Consider the following 14,468-nt stretch of genomic DNA (forward strand, 5'->3'; position numbering starts at 1 on the left):
AATCTAAAGACTAATCGACAGTGAAAATAATCATTATTGGAGACCTCAGTATATGTATACTGTGTATTTTTCTTGTGTATATACATATATATTATTGATTCTTTTAAGATAGTACTTGATGCCTGTGTGTCTGAAGATAAGAGAAGAGAGAGAGAAACTGTAAAAGAAGGTTACTTGTAAATATTATCAACCCTATGCCACTGCATTAAGCTAATTGACCTGTCATAGTGGGGGAAGTATTGTATTTACTAAAAAAACACTTGCAATGAAAGAAAAAGTCACTCGTTTACAGGAAAATATCCGAAATACCATGTAGCTGACCATCTGAGTTGGTACAGGAAGAGATTATTTCAGGATATTCTGACTGCTACAGTGTGACAGCCTTGAATAACTCAACTAGCACTTTGTTGCCTCTGAAACAATCAACCACTTCCCCTTTATTCCCCTGCTGGTATGTCTGTTTTTAGCTCGGTCTCTCTCTGGGCCTGCTGCCTGCTGCTATCAAATGAAAGCTAGCTAATCAGATTGTTAGAAGATCTTGTCCTACTCTGCCCCGAGGGCAACGTAATGACAAATCTCACACACTACCACACAGACATCTCATGCCACTTGCACTGGCTTCATAACACTACAAACCACTGTACTGCTGGCCTTGTGAAACTGCAATCACCACCGGATTTACCAAGCATGCATCCTACCCAGCGTGCTGCAAGTCATTGGGATGCATGCAAGTGAAGCCCTGAGTGACCTCCAAATAACAGCATCTAGAGTAGACTAGTTACCAGCCACAGGAAAAATGTGAAACTATCACTGTAGTTTTGGGTGAGTTTTCTGTCCTACTTGTGGTTTTGAGAAACCAGATTTCCGCTGTTCTCAGCTCGAGCATTAGGAGTTCAGCCAAGTAGCGATACACTCGGCAGAAGTCAAACTTCTCACCTCCGCACAGAAGAAAAATCTATCTCTGCCTCATTCTCTTTTCTCTCTGATCCACTGCTTTGTATTCTGCCTGTGTTATAGCAGCAGACATGCTGATAGGCTGTGATTGTCGCCTGCCTGCTGAGTTCTGCCTAGCCTCCAGAGAAGCAGCACTGCCTGAGACCTCCACAAGCTCAGGAGGGGATTGAGCCTTCAGATCACTTTTTCCCCTCCAAATCCAGCCCTGACTTCCCCATACACAGCCAGAAAAACATAGAAAGATTTGCCACATACAAGCAAAGAGTGATCTTGATAAAGGTAGCTGACATCTCTGGTGTATTCACATTTTGACCAATAGGCCTGCATTCAATTTAATTCTTTCATCCGATAATATAATCCATTTGCATTACATATGGGATTGAATGAGATAAGTATTCTGTGCAGGATATCGTTATAATTGGCTGAAATTGATGGATTTGATTGAGAATGCACTGAGAATTGTTTGACAATGAGTTTATACTAGTGGATTAAGAATACGTATGTAATAATTTTATGGATTTTTTAATGTGAGTAAAATATTTGTAGATAGAATTTGTAAGTCAATGAAAATAGTATGTGTTGTCTTAAGGTTTCTAATGGTCAGAGGGAATTATTTAATGCAGAGTAATCTTATGCTTATTTAGAAATTGTGTGAGCCTGGTAAAACACTGATGCAGCTGTATATGGATCTACGATATATATATATATATATATTCAGTCTTCCTCCTTACAAGCATGTTGGAACTTGTGGTTGCTGCAGTCTTAATCTCCTGTTGTCACATGCTGAAAAACAAGCAGTGTAAATTGCTGACACTATTTTATGTTAATTGCCTACACACTTGGAACCCCATGCATAATTTATGCTAAAGCCCATAAATGCAAATAAACACATTTTTAGTGGTATTTAATTATCAGGTTCAGGAGTGGTTCTGAGTCTGCTGCTTCTAGCAGAGAGGACCAGAGAGGATCATGATCGACTCTCTGTTCCTCTTTTGTTACTTGTTACTTGGTGGTCATAAAACGTTGGAAGAAAAGCACATGTGCTGTATTTCTTTGTGAGGGTCGTGTTGTGACCAAGTCTTTTGCAACTCGACTTCCTTGCAATGACTTAGTACTTTCAAGACAACATTTTAAAAGAAGCATGGAAACGTAGCCACTGCTGTTTGTGCCCACTGCTCTCCAGTTTCTCTCTAGAGGGTTTGTTTCATGGTCTAAAGCAAGACGAGGGCTAAGTCTGGCATCGACGCACAGTAGGAGTACTTTGCAAATAGCAGCACTCCACTCACATAGGTAATCCATAAGCCGTTTGTAGAGCTGCAACCAGCATCAAGATATAATTTCTCAGGTCTACTGAAATAAGCCATAGTGAGTGGACATGTTTATTGCTTAGAGTATTGCAATATAATTCACCTTGCAAATCAATGACAAAGTTTTTGTTTTTATAAAATGGAAGCCATTTGAACATATTACATGGAAAATAAATCCAGAATAGAACAGAACATCCCAGTTAAAAAACCCTAAACCTATTTTTCATGTTTTTGATGTCCAGGTATTGCCCAAAGCAGGCTGGACGTCAGATTCAGTTTAGAAAAGGCACTGACATGGTTGAATGTTACACACAATCGACTATTACTCAGCCATGGCATTATCTGTCTGGATCTAGGACTATTATATTATCCATTTGTGTTTGTACTGAAGTGAGTATGTGAGTATTTGTACTGAAATGACACACTTCTCCTCAGTTATCAAACAGAAGGACAGAGGCTTTCTTGAAGTGGTAATTAAGGCCTGATTGTCTAATGAAAGTGCCTGCGATGTTCCCTGTGGCTGTCTGACAGCCAGACTTATAAACTCCACTGCTCATAATGATAGTGTCTGGGCTAACAAGGGCGAGGATGGTTAGGGGGGGTGGTTCTGTTGCAGAGTGATAGACCAAATCCTGAGATGGCTAGCTATAATTGTATTGGAGATGTACTAAGGCAGTGGAGCTGCTGCTGAGCCTTTCCTTATAGGTCAGACTGCAGCTGTGCAGCCTAGTGGTCACCACAGCTGTCCCACCAAAACACAAATGCACAGACGGACATGCTCCTGTTGAATTGTCCACCTCTTATAGCTGCAAGATTTATCTCTGTATTCTGTCTGAATACCTTCATAGGAAGCAATGATGAGTGCAGTTGCCATGGGTAACGTATGTGTGCATGCTGTTTGGGTTGGAGGTAATTAGAAGTCGGTGGATTTTGTGAGGGTCTTTACTCAAGGAAGACAAGGGACAAAGTGTTTTTTAGTTAGTCACTGACAGAAACATCATCAATGAATTTTTACTTTAATGAGAATGAAAACATTTTTCTCTTTTTATTTCAAGGCAATGCAGTCAAGATCGATTTGTGTTCTCAGAGGTGCTTAATGAATCAAAATGTAATTGAAAATACTGTGTTTAAAACCCCATCAACAACCCATCTTTGCAAAGTGCTTGCTGACAATGCTAACATTAGCATGTTAGCATTGTCTCCAGTATATACATCTCCCAGTATAGCTGTAAACTCTTTGCAAGTACAAAAGTACATGCCTAACTCGTATCATAAGTGGTTAATGTTGCATAGATAGTGGTTGGTTCACTGGGTACCTCTTGAATCCAGCTAAACTGAGTCATTATTATTCATTATAAAAACATGTATCAACCTAAGAGTCAGAATGCAGAGGTAGAGTGTGTCATCCTCTTCAAACCAGCAGGTTGTATGCAGATTCATCTGTAGCTTCATTATGAGGCAAGTACAGTTATGCTGATGTTCCCTCCACTGTAATAAGCAGCTAACCAGAGTCCAGACAGGGTCACTGATTGCTTCAGTTGCTGACGTGTGAACAGCATGTGACGTAAGAGCTTTAATCCATCAGCCATTACAACAATAACAGCACATGCAGGTAATTACGTGCTGTCTCCTTGGAGCTGATATTCTTTAGTATTATCACTATCCCTCTGTCTGTTATCTCTTTGTGTGAAATAGTAGGTTATGAGTTGATTCATGAAACCAGCAAGTATAAATATAGTGAGAGGCAAATGGCCAGCATTAAAGGAATGGTGTTTGAACTGATCATGAACTGTGTAAGCAGAGAGAAACTTAAGCATGGAGTGTCAACATCAAACTTTAAATGTACACAAAAACCCCCCAAAAAACATCAAGCTGGCATTAATTTTGCTCACTGATCTGTCTCAATGTTATGAGTATGTGCATGTGTGTTGGACATGTGAGGGAGGAAAAAAGTAATATGGATATGTGCAATATATATTTTAAATGATGTAAATTGTGACTTAATGGTTTCAGCACTCCTCTGCTGGTCTTTGGCCTGGACATATTGTCAAAACTTTTAGTTAATGAAGAAAGAGTTTCGCTTTGCACATATGGTAGTTACAATATATTTGAAACCATCCAAACAACCACTTTACAATAGCAGGCCAAAGAGCTTTCTACATCTTAAGACTAGCTCGGTCACATTTGCTGTCTAATGCTTGATTTATGCTTGATGCAGCTGCAAGGGTTGCGAGTGCCGCACAGCAAAAGTGACGTCTAACCATCAGACACACTGCTTCGTGAGGATCCCATGCGGCAGGTTTTGCCTGCCTGATCCAAGTTTTTCTAACTACACCGAAGCAGATAGGTGGAGAAAATGGAGAACCATACTGAGTTTTAGATTCACTGCCCCTGTGGTTTGAGAGAATATGGGTTTGCTACAAGGAGAAACCCGCACGGAGAATGAAACATATAAAAGTTTCCTCGTCACAATTCCGAGTCAGTACATGTCCATGTGATCGTCTGTGTATAAAGCATAACTAAAGAGTTCAGTTTCAGTAGTGTACTTAAAGTGAAAGCTAATTTTTGACCATGATAATAATTGACAAAATTGTCTTCAACTTTTTGGATGCTTTACATCAGGAAATGGAGTTTGCTCAGTTGTCATGGCCTACTAACTAAGTATGGAGCTTCACATGATAACAGGTAATAGTGTATGGTAGTAACAGCATCAACTGGGAAAGGCTGAAAGTCATCTACCATAAGTCAGTAAACATCTGGAGATGCAACAGGCCAGTCATGAGAGCAAAGAGATCATAACTCCAGCATTACTGTCATGGCTGTGGTTTATTGTCCCTTCTGAGCGGTCTGCTTGGTTTTCAGATGCATTAGAACAGTCTTTTACCAAAATGTGACAAAAGCGCAAACTCTGAAACTTTTTGTCTAGTATATGGTTAAGTTAGAATACAGGATTTCGTCTCACGTGCTGTCACATAAAGAGTAAAGATATTGCTCTTGCTGTTCGCAACAAACAGGTTTTGCTGCAGTTAAAATTCTGGTTATGTATTGACAATTTTAACTTCAGATTAAGGTCAGGTTGTTTAATCATTTTGACACGGCTCTTTTAAATCAAAGCTTAAAGCCACATTTTGGTAACTGAACATAGATTTTTTTTTCTGAGACCACATTTACATTTTGAGACATTATGCTTGTTTTAGAACTGTGGTGTGACCAGACTCAAATGTCAATCACATCTCTCATTGCTGTTAATTTGCTGAAATAGTCTAAACCTTGTGAGTATAAAAAAGGTGCTCTGAAAGAAAACTGCGTTTCACAGCATCAGTTTAGTTTGAATGTGGGAGCACATACAGGTCAGTTTCCTTTAAAAATCATGCCACTCTGATAACTATTCCCATATGTTCTGAATGCAGTGTAACACCGGCAGAGCCCAATGATTGCTGCATTATTTAGAAACACTCCACTTCTTCCTGCATTGTGCCTGGTGAGTTCATTTCAATCAGGAGAGACTCGTTTTTATGGTAAAAGAATATTTATAAACATGTGAGCATATGAATAAAAATGTGGAAAGTCTTTGGCCATTAGACCCAGTAGAGATGGTATGATTTAAGGAGGGTGATGAATCCATAGTCGAAAAGGGAACACCCCCTCCCGGGGTCTAGATGCTGGTGGTGGTAGAGGTGGTGAAGATGAGATGAGAGGAAGATGGAGAAGTGCTGATCATCTGGAATGAGCCTTTGTTGAGTCCTGGACTCTGGATGTGATGGCTAGAGGTGATCGGGGTGGTGGAGGGCGCAAAGATTCTGCCTAAAATGATGGCTGAAAGCAGCAGAAAAGGGAGCAGATTTAAAATTTTGTAGTGACATCCTGATTGGCTGAGAGAGATCGTGGCAAAGTTTGATTGGATAACTAGAGGAGTGAACACCCATAGACAGCTGATTAGAGGGAGTAGTGAGAGTGAGATGGAGAAAAATATGAAAGGATGAGCACAGAGAAAGTCTTCCTGATTGAACTTAAACTGAGCTTCATTTGATGAAAGAATAGTGCTTGTACTAGAAGAATAAAGAAAGAAAGAAAAAATACATTAAAAAACAAAGTGAAACTAAACTAATATAGTTAAGCTAATCAAACTAAATAACAAATAGCAAGAACACACTAAGTAAATATAACACAAAAACTAACCTACACGGAACAAGAAAAAATAAATAGATAAAAAATAAATAAAAATGTAGCCTATATATATATGTATATATATATGTATATATATATATATATATACATACACGTATATGCAAGCAACACATACACATAAGCAACAAAAAATAAAAAGACAAAAAAGAACTTAAACATTGTGGATCAAATGTAACAACAATTTCTTTTTAAAATTAATCAAAGACAACGAGCTCTTCACTATATGTACCTTGGAGTTCCATATCTGTACACCACGATATCTAAGAGAGTACTGGCCATGTTTTGCTTTATAAAAAGGAAGATGAAGATGGATACTTTAGCTTATCTCTATAAGCAGAGATCTGCATATGGATGCAGAAGCTGTGGGCTATGGGACATGATTTTAATATTGGAAGAGCTCTGGTTTCAGTTAGTGGTATGTTTTAGTAGTATTGACCAATCACGGTCACATGCAGGTAAACAGTCTGCATGGAGGGCAAAAGAGGCAGAACCAATTGGCTCTGGTCTAATGACAGTATAACACTTTTTATTATTCATATACAGGTATCTGTTAATATAGATTCACTACAACTACAACTCCATTCTTGCATCTCAAGCTGCTAATTGGACTGTAAACAATGACCTGCGCACAGAAGAGGAGGTCTTGACCCACATATCCATTACCTTGATATCCACTAGCTACAGTGGAACCCCCGAAATATTGCCCGTTGCCCCCAGAGGCGAATTGTCGCCAGACCGGAAGCCAATGGATTCTGAGATTGTGCTTTAGCTAAAAGATCCTTAGTAACATTAAGGTGAGTGTTGTGACCAGCAGGCACACTGATTACAAAAAAGCTTGATGTTTTATTCATAAACTCTAATTGAAGACGGTGTCGTTCTGGCAATTTAATGTGTTTGTGTGTGAGAGATGTATGAGGTTTAATCCAATCCATTCCGAAGTGTGGTTTGTTACACAGGTTTGAACATTGCCAATCAAAGTGACACAGCATGCCAACTTACCCATTAGTGCATGTCAAGGACACTGGTGGAAACATTAAATCTAATAAACTCATACGCTGACCCAAATCATGTTTATCCAGAACATTTCAGTTAAATCTGGTTACAATTTGTTGCATATACCTGACAACAACAAACAGACAGGTATGGATGAAAAGAGTATCTCCTGAAGCTCTCTTGATGGAGCTGCTTTGTAAATTGGCTGCCTCTGTCACACTGTTATACTGCCAGACAGCCTGCTGTTCAGTCACTGTGTTTGTTATGTGTATGCAAAGTGCCTGCACCAGTCAGCCATATGGAAACAGTGAAATGTGTTTGATCACAAGCAGTTAGTATTTCTTACAGCTTCAGATGTTTACATAGGGTTAGAGTCTTCTGATCTTGATATCTGACTAATCTCCGGTTTCTTTTCCCTCCATAACCTTCTTTGCACCTCAGATGCAAACTGACACCTGCAAATCTTTAGTATATCCAGCACACAAGGAGAAATAATGCACTGGAATCCAGGCGTAGAAAGCAGAGGTGGGACCAGGTCATTGTTTTGCAAGTCACAAGTAATTCTCAAGTCTTTGTACTCAGGTCCCAAGTCAAGAACAACAATGCCCAAGTCAAGAGCCAAGTCCTAAACTTTGAGTTTTGAGTCCTAAACAGGCCATAACGGGTTCTTCACCAAATGCAATGCCATTTTAACAGCAGACTGATATATATTAAATTTACAAAAATAATGAATGCTTTGTTAGATTTGTATTTATTTGTCAAAACAGGTTCATTGCAAGTTGCTGCGTCTCAGTATTTTTCAACTTGTATGTTTAGCATACTGCAGCTTATTATTTTGTTGTCCACCATGTAAGTCAACATTTTCAACATTATCTTTGGTATCATTTTTTATAAGCGGCACTCAGTAATGTAACGTTAGTCCTTCACGGTTCTCTCCTGCAACTTGACTGGATGCTGTTGCATTGGTTTAAACAAATTGGATCATCTGGGGAATTAAGTGTCGACTTCCTGGGAATGAAAAGCATTGACAAAAGTTCATTCTGGAAATGAAAAGAAATTAATTGATTTCTTACACACTTTTTAGATAACATACTGGTACTTTTTAATCTGTGGGCTTGGGGGAAGGTGTCAAGTATTTTCAAAAGGTGGTCAAAAGTCCAAGTGAAGTCGCAAGTCATAGTCTTTATTGATTTGGTCAAGTCGAGTGATCTAATTTGTGACTGGAGTCTGACTCAAGTTTAAGTCTTGACTTGAGACCACATCTCTGATATAGTAGAAGTATCATAAACTAGGCACACAAGCCTAATAAGTTTGACCATTAGCAGTATTGACAGTGATGTGATGTGACAGTTGACATTGATCTTACAGCTTATACACTCGCACGCACACACACGCACACGCACACACACTTGATGGTTGTACTGTAATAGACCTCTCTCCCAGCAGACATTTTAGCTTGTCATAATAGGAAAAGCACAGGTGTAACTGATGGCATGAAAAAGGACTGCATTCCATTTAGGTGAGCCAGCTTAAGGGTGTTGGTTCACTATCATAGGTCATTTGGACACTTAATGGAACTGAGCCATCGTTAACAGGATTAGTTCACCTGAGCTTTTCCTGCTTTGACGGGTCAAAATGTCTTCCATAAAAAAGCTACCACCATTTAAGAATGTAATTTGCAGATGTTGGATGTTATGGCCCGTGCTTCGGCTGAATATGTTATTTTTAACAGTCAGATTGAAACTTCAAAATATTTTCCTGTAGGCCTTCATAACTGCGTGAATAGTACTCATAGTCTGCTTGTGTAGACAGCCAAGGTTTGAACCTTTTTTCTTCACAGTATAAATGTGAGATGGGTTGTTGCATCATAAGGTGTGACTTTAAAGGATTTCTTTGCATTAGGGGGAAGAATGGAAAACAACGATGAAACCACGCTTAGTTGCCAGTTTATTAGGTACATCAAGCTAAAACCAATTCGTTTTGTTCTGCAATGAGTCGTGCCTTTAGGAAGGTTAGAATGTTGAGCTTTTCAGAGGTGTTGATTCAACTTTGAGATTGGAGGCTGGGATTGTGGTGCTTTTGAAGTGCAATGCAATATAATGAGAGGTGTTTCTAATGTTTAGGCCACTTCATTTATAACATAAAGGGCACATTTTTTGGTTGACCTTTCCAAGTGTAGTTTAAGGCAGTGATGCAGTTTTACAACATCTTCTTCATACTGCCTGCACACTCCCACATCCTTGAGCCTACTATGCACAAACCCTTCATTTTGTAGTTTGTGAAATTTAACTAAACCAAATACAGCCATGATTCTGCTCAATCACATTCTGATGCCCATTGCTGCTGTGGGCCTCTTTTTTCATTTAGACAATATAATGCTTCAGGCACTACTTAGAAATAATTGGGGAAAGGGATGACGCATGCAGTGGTACTCCCAGCAGCACAGTGTTTCTGTGCAGTGTTCTGCACAATGTAGATAGGAGTTTGAGATAGAGCTGTGTGAGCTTCTGCAGCCAGTGTGTGTCCAGGGTGTCACCAATGTCTGCTGTAGTCATGATGGTCGTGGCAGTTGCACAGTAGAAATCAGCAGATACCGCTGGCAGTTTTCTGGAAAGGGCCAAAAAAAACAAAACCCTGGCAGACATTGAAAATACATCCTCCTCCCGCAGCTCTCCCCTCTCTGTCATAAGCCCCTCCTACCAGACAACCACGGACATATGCAACCCAGTGTTAAATCTCATACACTGATTTATTCTGGTTTTATTGTAATTTTGAAATGTTGTCCAGAAATTGTATGGGAACCCTGTCTGTTTATTATCAGACACTCTATTTTAGACTCTGTTTTTGATTAGTCCATCTTCCTTTTTTGAGATGTTTTGCAGTGTAGGTAGCTGCTCAGGACTCTCCCCAATTGAATCAGGCTTTCACTAAAGGGACATGCACACGTATCTGCATTTGTAGAACAGCCAATAGGAATGCTCTCTCTCTGACATGACCTGTGATTGGCCAAAGTCTCCAGTCACAGGCTAGATTTTCTAACACCTGAAAACAGAGCCAAAAGGAAGGGCAGAAGTCTAGTTTTCTCTCAGTCTGTTTGAATTACAATATGCTCAAAAGTTATCAGGGGATTTTTGTCCAGTGGTGCCTAAATAAAATTGCCTACCCCAGCTTTAAAGGACATGATACATTTAAAATGAATCAGCCATTAGTGATGGCTGCAAATGATTTCCAGAGAGAGAGAGATTTACCTGTTGGTCCTCCTGTGATCATCCTGATCACTTGCTGCACCCACAGTGATGTATGAATGAGCTTCATGACCTCAGCAGTGTTGCATGTCACCTGTTATTCAACCTAAAGTTACTCACGACTCCACACACACACTTACCCTCAGTGTATCAGTGCTGCCTCAGTCTGTTCTTAAAATGTATTTAATTTCCCTTATCTTACCCTATCAGCTTGCACTTGAATAACTGACTTCCTCGCCCTCTCTCCTCTCCTCCTCCAGGGAATTAGAGGAAGAGTTGGAGGTGGTGTGGCAGGCGGCAACCAGGGAGAACCAGCAGATGAGGGAGAATCTTTTGGACTCAAGACTCACTGTGGACCTCCCTGGCAGCACCTCTACTGGCTGGCCCTCTCACGCTCGAGATGAGGCCACTGCATCTACCCAGCATCAACCACACAGCTCCGGGCTTCACCTCTTCACCTCTCATCAAAGCCCTGGGCTCCAGAGGAGGTCCATATTTAAATCTGACTTTGATCACCAAAACAACTCATTTGACGAGAAGCATAAGCACGGGCTGGATTTCTATTGCTAAGATTCTCACAGCAATAAACCATAGGTGTGTTCACTTAAAATTACAAGAAAGACTTGGTAGGTGACTTCATTAGTTACAGCTACTGACATCTGCCAGTCTTTATGTGTTTCTCAAATAAAACCTTAAACTACACCATCCTCTGTAACAAACTCATTACTGTATTTAACTACATTGTAAGCACGTCTCTCTGGTGGAAGCCAGGATGTTCAGTGAATAGGAGGCAATAGTGAGCTGGATAGATTCACTTTATACTTTTGTGTCCTGTGAGGAAAACGTGGTTTTGACAGTGTGGCCAAATATACTGGACGTCACTCTGGGTAGCCAGAAAGCTTACCATTTCATAAAGATTTATAAAGATTTGTATTTGTTTTCTAAATTTGTCTCAGGGTTTTATGGACTATGCCAAGTATAAGAGATGAATGAGTAGATCTAGTTGTGGAACAAGATGCATTATTTAGCTTGACTAAGGCTATGGTGGAACATAGCCAATGTTGCCACCTGCTGGGCACATATGGTCATGGTATTATTATTGTCACAGTGGCAACAATAAATGGTACTGTGTGAATCCTGGGGTCAAGTATAACATAGGCCATATCATTGACACTTCATAAACCTGTGTATCACCGGAAATCAAAGTGGTTGAATGTTAAAAATGACCCAATGTAAAGGTAAAGGTAAAGGTAAAGTATGGTAAAATAAGTGTTTATGCACAAATAAATGCACATATATTTATACATGCTTGGCTCTATTTTCATATGATTGTTGTTACTACCTTTTGTTAAATATCAGATTTTATATTGGTGCATGGTTGATTTAGCTGAATTCATAAATTGTTTTTCATGTGCAATTAAATGTGCTTTGGGAGAACATGGATGTAACACTTTCAACAGTAGTTGTGTGTGGACTTTGCCTCCATGCTGCCCTTCTGATCCAGAGCAGAAAAATATATTTATACCAAATGAAAAAAAGTATGAACTTGTTTGTAGTTTCAGGGGCAGGTAAATGACACCTCTTTTTTTTCATTAAACACAACAACAACCAGCTGATATCTCCTTGAATTCTGATATTTAAAGCATTTTTACTTCTGAACATCAAGAGAAAAGTTCTGTTTTTTTAGTCTAGTAAAACTGAAGTGCAATGTAAGCCCACTGGAGTGTGCTGTAGTACACATTCTGAGTCCAAATTAAGAATCATTCTCAGTTGGAAAGTCTTCATGCTGTACTGTTGATGTAAACCTATTTTTGTTATTGTTTATTTTTCAGTGTGTGAAAAAATGAACTTGCTGTCTGGTGAACGTAGTTAATTTCCTTTTTATATATAAATAAGTTCTCTCCATCTGCTTTGTCTTTAATCAATGGAAGTATATTTGACATTACTTTAACGTCTAATTTCTAAACTATAACTCATAGAGCCTCAATTATAAATCAATTAAATCACTGAAATATTTCATACCAGTACATTCTGAATTTAACATGCAGGTCCCATAACAAAGTGACAGATAATCATAACCAACAATAAGACGCTGCCATAGACAACTGTATGACAACAACACTGCAGCGTTTTTAATATTTCCTCTAGGGATGTTACCACACAGAGNCAGGTCCCATAACAAAGTGACAGATAATCATAACCAACAATAAGACGCTGCCATAGACAACTGTAGGGCAACAACACCCCAGCCTTTTTAATATTTCCTCTAGGGATGTAACCACACAGAGTAAAAGGGGGAAATGATGGTGTGAAACAGCAGAGGCACTTTGTCAACCCGCTGAGTTAACGTTACTGTCATTAGCATCAAGCTAGCAAACAATGGTACATCCTCACGGTCGGACATAAAGTAATAACATTAACAAATAGCGGCGGGGCTTTTACTCACCACAACTGCAGAGGCTCCCAGCTTCATTTGAAACAGACTACATTATAGACGGTCCGTTATTTATTAATCCCTCTGTGTGTTTATATATTTACTTTTTATCTGCTCCTGTTTGCCTTGATAAAGTTAATGCATCGCGCCGTCATTTTAAACTCAACACTTCCTGAATTTGTTTCAAATTAAAAGCCCCTTATAACCTCGGCTGAGAGAATCCCTCCATTTTCTAAATAGGCTTTTATTGTGAAACATTTGTAGGAACTTGTGAAGGATTCAGTAACTTCAATGTTTGCATACGGTACTTTAAATGTAGCTCCTGCCATCTGCTGGCACTTTTTATGTTAGTAAAAACAACATTTCGGCTGGAACATGAACAGACACAGTGACTGAAATAATAGTAATAGGACAAGAATAACCCGATGACATCACACACGCCGTGAAAGACGACCAGGGATAATTGGTGAGTACCATCGTGTAGTGTGTCATGTCTGTCGACCAAGTCACGGCACGATTTTATGACTCCACAATCGTGTAATGTGACACAGTGACATTCAGAACGGGCAGAAAAGTTGTGTAGTGTGTACCAGGCATAGGTACACTGGCTGTATAGTATGTGTTGGTCACGGAGACGGCTCATCAAATTTGAAGTGTTACCCCCCTTTGCGGAGACTTTTTTCCTGCATTTTCTGCAGACGGTGACTATCTTCAATTAGGTTCCCCTCAGCATCCTTATAAAACCCAAAATACGTCCAGACTTCAGACTTTGTCCTTTCAGAGGGGGTAACAATCTCCGGAGCACTGTCCATCCGGGTGCCTTCCGTCATGTTTTCAGAAGCCAAACATTGCAAACTGCGCATGTGCGACTGTGTCTGATTACTGCTGCTGCTTTTCTAGGCAATGAGCAGTATCACTGTGAGTTTTTCGAAGTGCAGTAATCAAACACAGTTTTAATGATAATTAGGGTCCGGGCAGGGCAGGGCAGGACACTCTTCTTCTTCTTCTTCTTCTTCTTCTTCCTCTTCCTCTTCCTCTTCCTCCGAGGAAATCATACTTCCCATGGGTGAAAACTCACCAAACTTTGCACAAAGGTCCAGTCTCATGTCAGATATCCTCAGCTGTAAACTCAAGCCAATAGTTGTGATGGTGGCGCTACAGCAAGCGTCTAAAGTTCAAAACTTTGAAAATTCATTACAAATCAACCATACGTGCTACAACTTCACAACTTTCATCAAACTGTAGCCCCAATACTGAAGAAACTTTTGTACACTTAAACCTATTAAAAATTATGAAGTCCATCACTCTGTTTTTTTCAAAAACTGTAAAACTTCTTAAACCTATCTC

The 14,468-nt window shown here is 39.6% G+C and overlaps 1 protein-coding gene across 2 annotated transcripts in view; it reads left to right on the forward strand.

The window, feature by feature from the left end:
* The window catches only part of cep89 (centrosomal protein 89), a 73,229-nt gene extending 60,655 nt beyond the window's left edge, over positions 1–12,574 (forward strand). Inside the window, exon 18 of one of the 2 annotated variants that reach the window (XM_050048216.1) lies at positions 10,948–11,085. Coding sequence is in view for 1 of the 2 variants with exons in the window: in XM_050048207.1 (XP_049904164.1) it covers positions 10,948–11,257 (310 nt within the window). In the remaining variant the exon portion in view is untranslated. Of the gene's footprint in view, positions 1–10,947 lie in introns of both variants that reach the window. The other variant, XM_050048207.1, reaches the window with a different exon arrangement.
* Positions 12,575–14,468: the final 1,894 nt, after the last annotated feature.

This window comes from Epinephelus moara, chromosome 1 (genome assembly GCF_006386435.1).
Source record: "Epinephelus moara isolate mb chromosome 1, YSFRI_EMoa_1.0, whole genome shotgun sequence".
NCBI classification, from domain to species: Eukaryota; Metazoa; Chordata; class Actinopteri; order Perciformes; family Serranidae; genus Epinephelus; species Epinephelus moara.